Raw genomic sequence first — 12677 nt, forward strand, 5'->3', positions numbered from 1 at the left:
ACACCTTCCCTTTATACCTTTGTTTCATGGGTTAAGTTTCTGATTTCTTCATTAATTCAGCAAATATTATTAAACTGCCTAACTGTGTGTGTGTGTGTGTGTGTGTGTGTGCGCACGTGTGCAGTGAATGAAATAGACTCAGTCTATGCTTTTATGGAGTTTTAGCAGCTTACCAGGGAAGACAATTAAACAAGCAATCATGATACAGTGTCATTGGCACCTCCATCAGGAAACTATGGCCCAGAGCCAGAGTATCTAACCTGCGGCTGGGGGTGGGGTGAGAGTCCAGTAAAGGCTGAGCAAGACTTTCTGGAGAAAATGAAGTTTAAACTTGTAAAAATGTCAATGGTAGCCAGGTGAAGGTAACTAGAGGTCACAGAAGAGAGGAGGTGAGAGCAAGCAAAGCTTATAGCAGTGGTTCCTAAACTTGAGCATGTATCCAAATGAACTAGAGAGCTGTCAAAACCCAGGTGGCTGGGCCCCACCCCATTAGGTCTGGGAAGGGACTGGAGAATTTTCTAGCACATTCCCAGGTGATGCTGCCTAAGGATCAGATGTGAGTGGGGGTGATCAGAGGTGGAAGAAATAGGTGGGTTGTTTTTGTTTTAACCTGGAATCCCACCTCTCCTTGTGGGCTATGCATATCCTGTTCTCCATCCATCCTGCAAACTGAGATCAAGGGTAACACATCCAGCCCTAGCCGGTTTGGCTCAGTGGATAGAGCGTCGGCCTGTGGACTGAAGGGTCCCGGATTTGATTCTGGCTAAGGCAGTGGTTCTCAACCTTCCTAATGCCGCGACCCTTTAATACAGTTCCTCATGTTGTGTGACCCCCAATTTCATTGTTACAAATTGAACATAATTAAAGCATAGTGATGAATCACAAAAACAATATGTAATTATATATGTATTTTCCGATGGTCTTAAGCAACCCCTGTGAAAGGGTCGTTCGACCCCCAAAGGGTTCGCGACCCACAGGTTGAGAACCACTGGGCTAAGGGCACATGCCTGGGTTTCGGGCTTGATCGCCAGTAGGGGGTGTGCAAGAGGCAACCGATCAATGGTTCTCTCTCATCATTGATGTTTCTATCTCTCCCTCTCCCTTCCTCTCTGAAATAAAAACATATTAAAAAAAGAAAGGGTGACACTTCCAGGATACCTTTCCTAGGTCATTGCACTGATGTTATCTCATGGAGTCCATGAATACCTGTTGCATTCGTTCCATGTTATTTAATAGATAATTATAAGCAGTTGTTTCCACTGTGTTTGCTCTAACTAGAGCTCCTTGAGGCAGCGGCACATAGAAGACAAACACAGATCAGATTTACGTCTTGCAGCCTCAACAAGGACAGATTGCCATATTCTCTGTGCTGTAGACATGAGGAAACCGAGACTGAGTAGCCAAGACGAAGAGAAGTGAAATGTCTCACCCAAGTCACAGATGAGGGGAAGCCAAAGCTAGATGTATGTTCATGTTCACAAGTGTTCCGTGTGTTATGTGAAATTGCATGTGCTCCGTGCTCAGCACCGCCGGTAAAAGGAAGGTTTTCTATTTATCTACTTATTTTACTTTTTTACTGTAGATCCATCTACTTAAAGAGAACACCAAGGCATCTTATAAATTGAATGTAGACTTTGTTTTTAGTAAAAAATGGGCAGTTATCCAAGGAATTCTTCAAGAATTGTTTATTTGCTTTTAGAGTAAATATTTGAAGGAAGTAAGTCAATTTATAGGTCATTAGGTTTATAAATGATTTTTATAAAATTTTGGCATGAGGTTGGTATTAAGAGAAAACCTATTTCAGTTTCCTGAAAAGACACAAATAAATAAGGCAGTTTATGCTATTACTCTTCTTGACTGGCCAGGTGAGTTTAGCCAAGTGAAGATTTATAAAGAAACTTGTATATGAAATGTTATGTAATAGATAAGGTTAAAAACAAACAAATTCTTTTCAGTATCCATAACATGCCCAGCCTTTCTTCCTCATGTTTATATACAAACAGAATGTGATTTTCTGAGACTCCTGTCAGGGGTGGAGCTTTGAAGAATTCACTGTGCTTTCTGTGAATTCCCACAATATAACTCCGTAACAACAATTTTCAAATGCTCTATCAGCTCTTCATAGCTGGAAGTCTCCAACACAATCATGTGAATTATTCACATTATAAAAAACAGCAGCCGGAATTTCCTGGCATTGGCGAAGTGGCAGATGGCTATTGAACAGGCATTCCTTCGCTTTTCTTTGCGTGTTTGTGCTATATGCTTTGTGTGGCCTGAATGTTTTTGCTGCTTCCTTAATTCTTTCCATCCTCCGCCCCCTCTATTAAAGGCAAAACACAAAGCAATCACTGATAGCAAAAAAGCGGCCTTGGACATTTCTTAAAGCTAGGTGACAGCCAAGAAGCTGGGTGTTGAAGGTAAAACTCAGTTCCCATGCATGATTGCCAAGTTGGTGTCTTAATAGTCTTTGCAGATAAAACTAATAGATATGTCTTACACACAGAGTGTATGTAATTCATTTTAAAATGAGGGCCTTATTTGAGACACTGCTGGGTGTTGTGTAGGTATGTAAAACGAAGAACAAACTTGGCTTCTGTCCTACACAAACTTGATTGAGAAGGGAAGATAAACTATGAATACATTATGGAATAAGGGAGAATGTGTTTGGTGTAACCCGAGAACTACAGACAAGGTGCTGCGTGGGGTCACAGAGGAGACTTCTGATAGGAGGGATGGAAAAGACATACTAGGCTAAAACTTGACGTTTTAAATGGACCTTAAAGGGAGTGTAGGGAAAGGGAGTGGCCTGTGCAAAGGTGTGGAGGCAGGACAGGTAACGTCAGTGCAGACCTGGTACAGACTGCAGAGCGGATGCTGAGGCTAGGCTGGGAAGCTCCTGAAACTGCTCTTCACTGTAGGGGTCTGGGGGATGAGGATGGGGTGGAGTGGAGGGTGGGGGCAGCAGGAGGGGTCCTCAGGCTTTGTGATGTGATGGAAAGAGCTCAGAATTTTTATGAGTTTATTTGAGCCATGGCCGCATAATTTCAGCAAGGCAGTTGAGGTACTGTTTCTATTTTTTCGGGGGTGGGGGGCGTGGTGAGGAGGAGAAGGAGAGAGAAGAGGAGAGCAGGGAGGGGATAAGATCTGTTTTTTATACACTTCAGAGTTTGAAGGATCAAACAAATAATATAACCCTTTGAAATAATACAACTATGACCCGTATAAGTATATAGGTTTAATATAATACCTATAGTATGTTGATAGAAATAGTTTTTCAAAGTTTAAGAAGTGTTGAGAAATTGAAATCATGAAGTAAGCATAATTATAATCTTGATGGTGTGAAGGCCAAGAAATGTTCATTAGTGGTAAAAGCAAGCTAACTGTGTATTTGTCTTACATTAGAGTAAACCCTCTGAAATTGTACAAATCAGCTTGCTTCCTGAATTCCTTGCTAAACATTTGTTTTTAGAAGGCTGTTGTGCCTTTCCATCTTAGCCTTATTGCTGTTCAACTTCTTTTCTCTCCTGGTGAGGAGGATGTCAGTGTAAGAAGCATAGAGAATTTTTATGAGTTTATTTGAGCCAAACTGAGGACCATGCCAGGGAACAAGATCTCAAATGCTCTTGTAGAATAACAGTTTTGCAGTTCCTTTTATGCATTTGAAATGAAGGAGGGGACACATGTCAGTGTGGGAATTGAATTACAGGATGTTTACAAGATTATGTGCTCTTTTGATGGTTAATACCCCCTTGGAGGAGTATTACTTCTGGTATTTCAAAGGTACACTAACCTGGATGCGCAAGAATGATGGACAGGTCCGGCGGTGTTGCTCAGTGGTTGAGCGTGGACCCATGAACCAGGAGGCCACAGTTCCATTCCCAGTCAGGGCACACATCCAGGTTGTGGGCTCAATCCCCAGTGGGGGGTGTGCAGGAGGCAGCCGATCAAGATTCTCTCTCATCATTGATGTTTCTATCTCTCCTTCTCCCTTCCTCTCTGAAATCAATAAAAATATATTTAAGAAAAAAATGTTTGAAAAAAGAACCATGAACAGGGCTGGCTAAAAACCTTTCACTAAAAAAGTTATAGACCTGGAACATTACTACTCACCATGACCTTCCCAGTTAGGAATTTATGATCAGATCACCCTAGAGCAGGGGGTGGGCAACCTTTTTGTGAGTTTGTGCCAAAACCAGCAAAATCTATGACTCAAAATTCTTCTGTGTGCCAACCCTAATTTTTTGAGAACATGTTACGCCTACTTGATATCTCGTAAGGTGTATGTATGTGAAGAACCTTGAAGAAATAATAAAATTCATTTGAGCGACAAAAACAGTATATGATGATGAAAAATACATTTATTTTTTAATGTATACATGTACACTGATAGTCCGACAGAAAACTTTATGACTCCGTTTGATATTATCAGTGGGACTTTTGCTGCTGCATCACTGATGACAGAAATTTTACATCAGGTTTATATTTCGTGACCTTCGGAGCTACTACTTTCATCCATCAGGTGATACTCCTGTTACGAGACTTAACAAAATTCACCACTGAGAACAAAGATTCACAAGCGTATGTGGATGAAACCAAAACACTGGTCGGATCTAGGAAGGCAGGGAGAGTTAAGGCAGAGGCATAGAAATTGCTCTTCCCCTCTCTCATCAATCCATGTCTATGGTCTTTAAGATAACTTGTTATGTAAAATTATTTATTTATCTAAAATGCACCTACACTGAATTTATCTGAAAAATAAAAAAATCGATATTAAGAAAAAAATTGTAAATGGAAGATTATAAGAGAGGGTTTCGAGTGCCAGGGATTGCCCACCCCTGCCCTAGAGGTTACTTTTCATAGAATCTCTCCCTTTTTCATCCGTAAGGGCAGTGTTAGTATAATAAATATATGTATTCGGCTTTTGTCCTTGCTTCCTGGAAACACTTGGAATTTCCCGAATGATAGGAGTGTATGTTATTTATAACTAGAGGCCCAGTGCATGACATTTGTGCACTTGTGTGTGTGTGTGTGTGGGGGGGGGGGGGGAAGGGGGTCCCTCAGCCCAGCCTGTGCCTTTTTGCAGTCCGGAGCCCTTGGGGGATGACTAAACCGTCAGTCAGACATCCTTAGCACTGCTGCAAAGGTGGCAGAGGCTCCCGCCACCACTGCTGCGCTGGCCAGCTGTCAGCCTGCCTTCTGGCTGAGCAGTGCTCCCACTGTGGGAGCACACTGACCATCAGGGGGCAGCTCCTGCATTGAGCATCTGCCCCCTGGTGGTCAGTGCTCGTCATAGAGACTGGTCGTTCTGTGGTTCATTCAAATTGCAATTAGCCCTTTTAGACCATAGTTGAGTTCATGCTAATGGTTGACTCTTGGTGGGCCTTTGTTGGGGTCCAACCCCAGCAGGCCCAGGGGTTCCCAAAGGTGTGGACAGAGTCGGCAAAGAAGGAATGACACGAAGACAGCGTTTAGTTGATCAGCAGCCTAGCCAGGTTCTGTCTTTATTGTCCTGTTACATCTGTATTTATACCAGTTGATTTTAATCCTATCCATTCTATTTATGCTGGTAGAGTTGGGAATCTGGGGCATGGCACCTGCCCTAGTCAGTAGAAAAGAGGTCACCAGCAGAGGGCAGGGGGGCCAAGCCCCATGTGACGTTGAGCAGCAATGAGAGGTCTGGCAAACTCTGAATATGGGACTTCAGTTCCTTGCGGACCTGGGTTACCCGAGCAAGCTTCTGTTTATATTCTTCTAGTTTTTTCTTCTTTTCTGACAAAACATCTTTCTGGTTCTGGGTGTACTTCACCAACATCCTAGCCAGCTGGCGCCGGTCTTCCAGTTCTGCCGCCAGGCACCCGTTATATTCTGCTAGTAACAGACATGCTTCATCTACTGTTTTTGAAAGACATTCAGCTGCCTCTTTGTTTGTTATTTTTTCCAGCAGAGAAACATCTTGCACTTCCTGGGGTAAAGAAGCAATTTTCTGTTGGACAGTAGCATTCCCTGATGCAGCATTTTCCAGGTCCTGTAAAGCTTTGATTAGTTCCTCAGTCAAGAGCGGTCCTGCAGAAGGGTCTTGAGGAGAATAGCTTCCAGGGTAGTCATCATCCTCCTCCTCTTGTATCTGTTGAAAAGCTCGCTTCAGAGATTTCTTCTCCTCTGTTGCTTTGGGGGGAGGGCTCTTGGAGTCCTCCATAGACAGCTTCAGCTGCTGTATGAACTTGCCGCCATACACACTTCTTTCTTGCCAGATGTTCAGCAATCTTTTTTTTATTTTATTTTATTTTATATTTTATTGATTTTCCACAGAGAGGAAGGGAGAGGGATAGAGAGTTAGAAACATCGATGAGAGAGAAACATCGATCAGCTGCCTCCTGCACATCTCCCACTGGGGATGTGCCCGCAACCCAGGTACATGCCCTTGACTGGAATCGAACCTGGGACCTTTCAGTCCGCAGGCCAACGCTCTATCCACTGAGCCAAACCGGTTTCGGGTCAGCAATCTTTCTAAAGGTTTTTTACAGCCTTCATCTGCCTCTCTAGCAACATGAGAAAAAGCATCCACAAGGACAGATTCAAATTCTCTAATGAATTCAGGTCCTTTCCTTTTACTGTTTTGGATGACATCATTTGCTAAATATAGAAAAGTAAGCTTTCTATTTGATTTGGCTTTGCGCAGCTCGCGGTGCCACACCGAGACGATGGGTCCCGCTTGCTTGCGGTGGTGGATGAGCCACAGAGACAGAGTCTGCATGCTCTGCTGCGAGTTGCTCAGCTCTGAGAGTTTCTTCTCCAGCGCAGATTCCAAGAAGGAGGACATGGTGGCGGCGGCGGTGAGGCCTGGCAGGGAGTGGTCTGGGCCTCCCAGTGTGGCAGGAAGAGCAATGGCAGGAGGCCAAGGCCTCACCAGACCGCCTGCGAGACTCTTCACTCACTGACAGGCAGCCAGGTGGGCAGGGGGGAGGGGGAAGGGTCTCCGCAGTAACAGCTGCCAGCGCTGCCGCCACAAGATGACCACCATGAGAGCAGGGTCAAAGGGCAAGGGCTGGAGGAGCTGGACGCCGGGAGGTCTCAGAGCTGTAGATATGCTCCTCCAGTGGTGGCATCGGCCTCTCTGAAGCTCGTTCAGGGCACTTCGAAGGTGAAAGGAACGGAGTTCAACGGCGGCCTCCAGAAGATGCTTTCACCGTTTGCGCCCACATGCCGGCGCAGTGTGTCTCCCTGTTCGGGTGCCAAATGTTGGGGTCCAACCCCAGCAGGTCCAGGGGTTCCCAAAGGTGTGGACAGAGTTGGCAAAGAAGGAATGACACGGAGACAGCGTTCAGTTGATCAGCAGCCTAGCCAGGTTCTCTAGCCAGGTTCTGTCTTTATTGTCTTGTTACATCTGTATTTATACCAGTTGATTTTAAACCTATCGATTCTATTCTAAAGGTTAGGTCGTTTCTTATCTCTATTCTAAGGTTACTCTATTGTTCTATTAAGCTACAAGGAAGTAACTGAAGGAGATTATCCTAAGTAAAGATTATGTAGCTTAAGTGTGATAGTTTGTAGTTAAAGTGATTAATTACCCGCCTGGCACTTAGTTAAGGGGTTTTATTCCCTCCCTACCTCCAGGAAAAAATCCCCACCTGGGGAAACAACCTTTCTCGGAGAGGTGTCCTTGGTTAAAACACATAGCGCTAAGAAGGGGAGCAAACATATTAAGACAGTATGCCATATATGCCAGGTTCCTTGAAACAGATGTTTCTTCCCTGCAGCGACTGTGTCAAGCAGCAAGGATGGGCCGGCTTCCAGCAGGTCTTCAGGTAGCTTAGGATGGGCTGGTTGCTGGAGGAACCAACTACAGGATTAGAGGGTTAGAATTTTCAGCCCTTGGCATTTGGGAAAGGGAGAGGGGCTGGAGATTAGGTTAATTGCCAATGTACAGTGACAGTCATGCCTATAATAATGACACTCATAAAAACTGAAACAAGGAGGTGAAAGGAGGTTCTGGATTGGTGAGGAGGGTGTTGGGAGGGTGGCGTGTCTGGAGAGAGAATGGAAGCTTGGTGCCCCTGTCCCCTTACTTTGCCTTATAAGGCCTCTCCTTAATTCTATTTTTTATAATAAAGCAGCAGTCCTAAGTATAGCACTTTCCTGAATTATGTGAGTCATTATAGTGAAGTGTGGAACCTAAGGGAGATTGTGAGAATCTCTGAATTTCTGTTGGTTAGGCTGGGACCCCATTTGCAGCTGGCGTCTATAGTGGGCTAGTCTTATGGCATTGAGCCCTTCAACCTGTGGAGTTTGTAAAGGTAGTTAGTGTCAGAATTGAACTGAACTCTAGGACACCCAGTTGGTGATGGAGAATTGGTTGTTGGAAAAATGGCACAGTAAATTTTTATTTGGAAAAAAAAAACAACTCATAACATTAAAATGTGCCTGAAATAAGGTATTTGAAATTATGGGTTGGTTTACTACTTAGATAAAGACTCAAAAGGCAGAGGGGATAGGGGGTAACAAGGGGATAAGGACACATATGTAATAACTTAATCAATTAAAAAAAAGAAGGCATTTAAAAAATATAGTGGGAAAGAAAAATTGTCAAGTCAGTGCTTTGTTGTTTAGGTATTTACATTGTGTTTTATAATGTAACTAGAAGCCCGGTGCACAAAAATTTGTGTACTCCGGGGGGTCCCTCAGCCTGGCCTACGCCCATTTGCAGTCCAGGACCCCTTGGGGGATGTCCACCTGTTGACTTAGGCCCACTCTCCGAGGGATCAGGCCTAAGCTTGCAGTCAGACATCCTTCTGGCAGCCAGGAAGCCCTCGGGGGATGTCCGACTAAAGGCTTAGGCCCCCAAGGGATTGGGCCTAAACCATTAGTTGGACATTCTTAGTGCTGCCACGGAGGTGGGAGAGGCTCCTGCCACCACCTCTGGGCTGGCCAGCCATGAGCCAGCTTCTGGCTGAGTCGCACTCCCCATATGGAAGTGCATTGACCACCAGGGGGCAGCTCCTGCATTGAGCATCTGCCCTCTGGTGGCCAGTGCGCATCATAGCAACCAGCCATTCTGCTGTTCAGTCAATTTGCATATTAGCCTTTTATTATTATTATACTAGAGGCCCGGTGCACAAAAATTTGTGCACTCGGGGGGGTGGGGGGGGAATCCCTCAGCCCGGCCTATGCCCTCTCGCAGTCTGGGACCCCTCGGGGGATGACCACCTGCTGTCTTAGGCCCACTCCCCGGGGGATTGGGCCTAAGCTGGCAGTCAGACATCCCTCTGGCAGCCAGGGAGCCCTCGGGGGTTGTCCACTTGCCAGCGGGGAGCAGGCCTAAGCTGTAGTCTGACATCCTTAGTGCTGGTGAGGAGGCGGGAGAGGCTCCCACCACCACTACTGTACTGGCAGCCATCAGCCTGGCTTGTGGCTAAGCAGAGCTCCCACTGTGGGAGTGCACTGACCACCTGGGGGCAGCTCCTGCATTGAGCGTCTGGCCCCTGGTGGTCAGTGTGTGTCATAGTGACCAGTCATTCCCAGTCTTTCTACTGTTAGGGTCAGTTTGCATATTACCCTTTTATTATATAGGATAGAGGCCTGGTGCATGGGTGTGGGCCGGCTGGCTTGTCTTTCAGGGTGGGGGTCCCCACTGGGGTGCCACTGTGGTGCCTAGCCAGCCTGGGTGAGGGGCTGATGGCTGTTTGCAGCTGGTCACACCCCTTCAGGGTGGGGGTCCCCACTGGGGTGCCTGGCCAGCCTGGGTGAGGGACTGAGGGCCGATTTCAGGCTGGCCAAGCCTCCGCGGCAACGGAAGCTCCCAGCCTCTCCTTTTTTGCTTTTTTTTTTCTTGGATTTATTTACCTTCTATAATTGAAACTTTGTAGGCATGAGTGGAGCTCAGAGCCGGCCAGGGCTTGGCTTCCTCCATCGCCAGGGCCAACCCAAGGCTCCAGCTCTGTGGCCACGGCAGGTTGAAAGCAGGTATCTGGGGTTTATTTACCTTCTATAATTGAAACTTTGTTGCTTTGAGTGAAACTTAGAGCAGGGCCGCGGCAGGCTTCCTCCATCATTGGGGCAAGCAAGCCTCCTGCTTGCTCCAGCTCCATGGCTGCCAGCCGCCATCTTGGTTGGGTTAATTTGGATATAGTCGCTCTGATTGGCTGGTGTGCGTGGCTTAAGGCGTAGCGAAGGTATGGCCAATTTGCATGTTTGTCTTTTATTAGTGTAGATAGGATGTCCCTATTTCCCCCCTTTTGCCCCCTCTACCCAGCTCTTACCGCCCACTTCTCTCTGGCTATCACCATACTGTTGTCTGTGTCCATGGGTTGTGCATATATTTTCTTTGGCTAATCCCTTCTTTAAATTCACTTCTTTAAATTTTTATTTTCAGATAAGTGCTTATAACTGCACTATTATATATTTTCTATTATATCATTTAGAATTAAGATATTTTTTATTGAACCCTTGTAAATTTTAGCACAATTTAATAAAGTATGCTAGAAGCAATTAGGAGATTATTCATGTAATGCATACACATTTCAATTAATATTTTATTAATTTTTCATTTTTTAATTTGGAATAATCTCATACATGTAAAAAAAACTATAAAATACTACAGCATATTATATGTACCCTTCACCTAATTTCTTAGGTGTTAATAATTTAAACATAACCATTATACAACTAACAAATTTTGGAATATATTTTTCTTATAATGTCTTTAATGTTACTTAATCCATTTACTTTGTTTTTGTTAATCTTCACCCACGGATATTTTTCCATTCAATTTTAGAGAGAGTGAAGGGAAAGGGAGAGACACATTGATTGGTTGCCTCCTGCACATGCTCTGATAGGGACTGGGGATCAAGCCAGCAACTGAGGTACAGGCCCTTGACTGGAATCAAACCTGGGACCCTTCAGTCCACGGGCTAATGCTTTATCCACTGAACAAAACAGGCTGCAGCTTAATTCATTTACTTTTAATCTGTATATGTCTTTATATTTAAAGTGGGTTTTATTTTTGATTCACCCTCATAATTTGTCTTTTAATTGGTGCATTTATGCCACTGACTTTCAGAGTGCTTACTGATAGAGTTATTGCCATATCTGGTGGCTTCTGGGGCTTGCGGGGCCCGCCAGCGGCCTGGGACCGGATCTGGTCCCGGACGGCAGGCAGGCGGCTTCTGGGGTTGCCCACGGGGGCCTGGATGACAGCTCGCGCTGTTGGCTCTCGCTGTCCCTCCCTGCTTGCAGTATGCAAATTAGCCACTATCTTTGTTGGCGGTTAATTTGCATATCTCGCTGATTAGCCAATGAGAGGTGTAGCGAAGGTATCGTCAATTACCATGTTTGTCTATTACTAGATAGGATAAAGTAGAATGATACCATTGTGTGGTTTTCTTTGACCCTTATCTTCTATGGTGTAGACCAAAGGGTTCATAGCATTGTCTCTGCCTCTAGTCAGTGGAAATATCTTGTATGTAATTATTATGTATTGCACTTATAGGTAGTCTCCTTACTGAGGGGTTCCCAGCATTCTGGTGTACCTCTACAGCATTAATTTTACTATTAGGTTGACCTGTAATTTATAATCTTACCACTCAGAGATAACTAGTGTGAGCATTTTGGCATCTTTTCCTCCAACAAAATAACTCAAACTACTGTTTCATATTTGTTTGTTCATTTAACATTTCTCTTTAACAGGTGAGATCATTTCAGACGAAGGTAACTATATACGGCAAATCTGATTCTTTCGTACAAATTATTTCTATTGTTGTAAAAGTCAAAGGGAAGTTTAGGGTTTCCAAGAAGAAATGAACAATTTCAACAGTGTTAATGTAAATTAGGATGGTATTTTGATTTTGCTTTTTATAAATGGTTGCAGGATTTTATTTTATTTTTTGAAATTTGTAGTTGATGCAAAAAAAATAGATAAATTGACTTGGAGAGAATATAACTTCAATGCAACTTCCTTTTCCAATAATTGGTTCACTAGGAAAAACCATTCTGTCATTCTAGATTTATTTACTGAATTTCTACTCAAGACTCTAACTCAACTAGAGATAAGCTAAGGGTAAATCCATTTCATGGAACTTTAGTGAATATTGAAACTGTTAATTCTCATACTTTAGGGATAATAGAGCACAGAGTCCGAGCTTTGCAGCCAGGCTGCCTGGATTAAAATCTCACCTTTGCCACTTGCTAACTGTGTGACCTGATGCTGGTTACTCATCTCTCTGTGCTTTAGTTTTCATATCTGTAAAATGGGGTTGCATATAATAGTGCCTATCCCATAGGGTCATTGTAAGGGTTAAATGAGTCATACCTGTAAAGTACTTTGGATAGTAACTACAATGTGCTCACCAACGTGTGACGGTTGTTAGTATTTTTTCTTGCTACTGGTTTTCAGAGTTCTTCCTGAGTTTAATGTTAGTCACTTTCACATTTATTTCTTCCCCTTAAAATCAGATTTTATATGTCCAGGGTTTTCCTGATTCTGTTTAATCTTTCCTTTGCTTGCCTTTTCTGAAGTGATCTTTATTTTCTATCCTAGTCCCTCTTTTGCTTTGCTCTTTCTCTAACAGCATTAAGCGGAGACTTCACATCAGAGGACTCCTCATGACAGAACATTTACTCATCTTTGTTTTCCTGTCCCCATATTCCCAGAAGGCAGGCCACATGCCTGACTTCACCTGTGA

General features: G+C 44.2%; 2 protein-coding genes across 2 annotated transcripts in view; one reads left to right on the top strand and one right to left on the bottom strand.

The window, feature by feature from the left end:
• The window catches only part of RELL1 (RELT like 1), a 69159-nt gene that overhangs the window by 9613 nt on the left and 46869 nt on the right, over positions 1-12677 (top strand). The window lies entirely within an intron of this gene.
• LOC139007389 (regulation of nuclear pre-mRNA domain-containing protein 1B-like) lies at positions 5573-6820 on the bottom strand. Its single transcript, XM_070410768.1, has 2 exons — positions 6486-6820; positions 5573-6263 (listed from the first exon to the last, which is right to left on the bottom strand). The coding sequence occupies exons 1-2, from the start codon at positions 6818-6820 to the stop codon at positions 5600-5602; spliced, it is 999 nt and encodes a 332-aa protein (XP_070266869.1). The 3' UTR covers positions 5573-5599.

Source organism: Myotis yumanensis, unplaced genomic scaffold (genome assembly GCF_028538775.1).
Source record: "Myotis yumanensis isolate MYYU_CA2020_CCGP unplaced genomic scaffold, mMyoYum1.0.hap1 SCAF_1, whole genome shotgun sequence".
Taxonomy (NCBI): Eukaryota; Metazoa; Chordata; class Mammalia; order Chiroptera; family Vespertilionidae; genus Myotis; species Myotis yumanensis.